The sequence below is a fragment of the Montipora foliosa genome, chromosome 7 (assembly GCF_036669935.1).
Source record: "Montipora foliosa isolate CH-2021 chromosome 7, ASM3666993v2, whole genome shotgun sequence".
In the NCBI taxonomy this organism is placed as follows: domain Eukaryota; kingdom Metazoa; phylum Cnidaria; class Anthozoa; order Scleractinia; family Acroporidae; genus Montipora; species Montipora foliosa.
Window position 1 is genome coordinate 7,958,196 of NC_090875.1, and position 2,500 is coordinate 7,960,695.

Below are 2,500 nucleotides of genomic sequence, written 5' to 3' on the forward strand. Positions count from 1 at the left end.
AAGCAATAGCCTCCATTGAATGGAGGGTATTGTTTTAACATTTGGAACTAATGTTAGTTACAAATGGTGTTGCAGTTTTGTCCATGGTCATTGTTTGTTGTCAAAGTAACTCTTTGTTCTGTAGAAAATTGTTCATTTTTTGAAACAGAACATGCCAACACTTCCAAGAACATCTTGGTATCACATGGAGGGGTTGTTATCAAATCACGCTACAAAACTGGCCAACTGTCAATCAAAAATTGCCCTTTTAATTTTGTAAATACTGTAGAAAACTTTTCACATTCCACAAAAATTGAATTAAATTATTTTGCCTTTGCAAGTTGAAAATATCTCAATATATGAAAATAAATATCTCAATAATAAATACATTTATGCCAAAATTGTCTGAACTGCAAGTCAATTTCATTTGTAACATCTCAATAAATATGAAATATTTCGAGAAAGAATAATTTCTGACAAAATTAAATGGTCCTCGAGAATATGTAATATGTAAATGTATTTAAAATAATTGACAATAAACCAGAGTAACTTAACATGCCTTATTTCGAAATGTCCTTTTCAAATAGCTCCAGCAACCTGTCAAATCATTGCATCTTTTGCTGGTGCATTTCCATGACATGTTTCTCCTTTTCCTCTTCTTTTTCCCTTTGTTCCCGCTGGTACTCTTTGAACAAATCAGTGAGACTCTCCTTACTCTGAAGAGCCCTTTTGGCCCTGGACCTTTTAACCTCTCTGCGCGGAGTTTCTTCGTTGTCCAATGATGGTCTTCGTCCATCAGTAGAAGATGCTGCAGCTTCTGCAAAAGAACCTGAACTTGAACTTGTACGGATGAGGTCTTCACCAACAGGACCAGCCCTGTTGGAGCAAACTGCCACTGGCTTTACGGAAGGTGTCATGCCAAAGATATCGCTCAGCTCTTCAAAATATGGGCACGTCTTTTTGTCGTTGCCCGACACGTTGTTGTGATCGACTGTTTTTGTGAAATTTTGCTTTAAGTTCTTAAACTTCGTTTCACATTGAGCACCAGTGTAGCCATATCCTTTCTCTTGCATCTCCTTCGATATTTCCTCCCACAAAGTTTTCTTCTTTGACTTTTTGTCTTTGAAAAAGTTCTCCCTTTCTTTGTACAAAGACAGAAGAAACAGCACTTCATTCCTTGACCATTTAACTTGCAATAGCAGAGTTTCAAATGCGGCGGCTGGAGTTTGAACCTGAACGATAAGCTGGTCAGGGTCGATTGTTGAGAGAACTGCAAAAAATATAGACATTATACCCAAAGAACTTCCAGTTGTTTTCAACTATTTCCTGAACTTGACTTATAAATGAAACAAAAATTAAACATTTCTCTGGTTTTAAGACCTTTTGCTCAATGTAAAGGAAAATGATTAAAACACCTTGTACCTGAACAGGCTGAAAAGTCCCATATTTCCTCCGCCATGTTGTTTGTTGTGTGCCGAGCTGACAGACCACGTCGTATAATCCACACCAAACTCGCTCTCCGATGACAAATGGAACGGAAATCTTAAACCAGTTTCAGTTACCAATCCGAACGATCCACGTTCGGAGGTAGATTGTTTAGATTGCAATCTAAGATTGGTTTCGCCATAAATGGAACGGGAAATCTAATTTTCGATCGCAGAATCCGGTTTTAGGTTGGTTAAAAGGAACGCTACCTATAACTCAAGTGACATGTGCCCACTTTGACATAATATGGTAATTGGGCTAAAAGACCTCTCAGCCTCCCACGCGAGTTAATTTCTTATTTGGCGCATTTCCAAGGCTCAATGCGGCTTTGTAATTTGTAATTTTATTAGAAAAACAAGAATCCATCATACATGAACAATTAAAATTATTTTTAGTATAAAAAGATGAAAACAAAACCCATCAGACGTGAATAATTAAAGAAAAGTTTTCGTAGTTTTTCAGTCTAGTCTTAAAACAGCTTACTAGTAAGGAGTTCGATAATTTCGGCGCAGCAGTTACAGAGAATGGACTTAACTGATTTGAATGTAATGTGAAGTGCTAAGTTTATACCTCATATGAACCATGTGAGCGTTACCTCTACTGATGGAAATGGGCCCACACAAGGACAGAGAAAAACTCTGACCAGGGTGGGAATTGAACCCACGACCTTCGGGTTAGATCATCGCTGCTCTACTGACTGAGCTACAAGGTAAGATGGGAGCAGACGTAGGAACAGAAGATCTTAAAGTGATGGCAGTGAACATGTACAAGTACAAGGAGGGATTACGTTTTTGCAAACGTTGGCCGTTGAGCACTTATATTTGAACAGACTTAACTGATTTGAATGTAATGTGAAGTGCTAAGTTTATACCCCATATGAACCATGTGAGCGTTACCCTACTGATGGAAATGGGCCTCACAAGGACAGAGAAAAACTCTGACCAGGGTAGGAATTGAACCCACGACCTTCGGGTTAGATCACCACTGCTCTACCGACTGAGCTACAAGGTCAGACGGGAGCAGGCCATGGGAACAG

At 38.8% G+C, this 2,500-nt stretch overlaps 1 protein-coding gene across 1 annotated transcript in view; it reads right to left on the reverse strand.

Annotated features, from left to right (window-relative positions):
* Positions 1 to 584: 584 nt before the first annotated feature.
* The window catches only part of LOC138009831 (uncharacterized), a 3,038-nt gene continuing 1,122 nt past the window's right edge, over positions 585 to 2,500 (reverse strand). The window contains exon 2 of the mRNA XM_068856826.1: positions 585 to 1,249. Within this exon, the coding sequence (XP_068712927.1) occupies positions 585 to 1,249 (665 nt within the window). The remainder of the gene's footprint in view (positions 1,250 to 2,500) is intronic.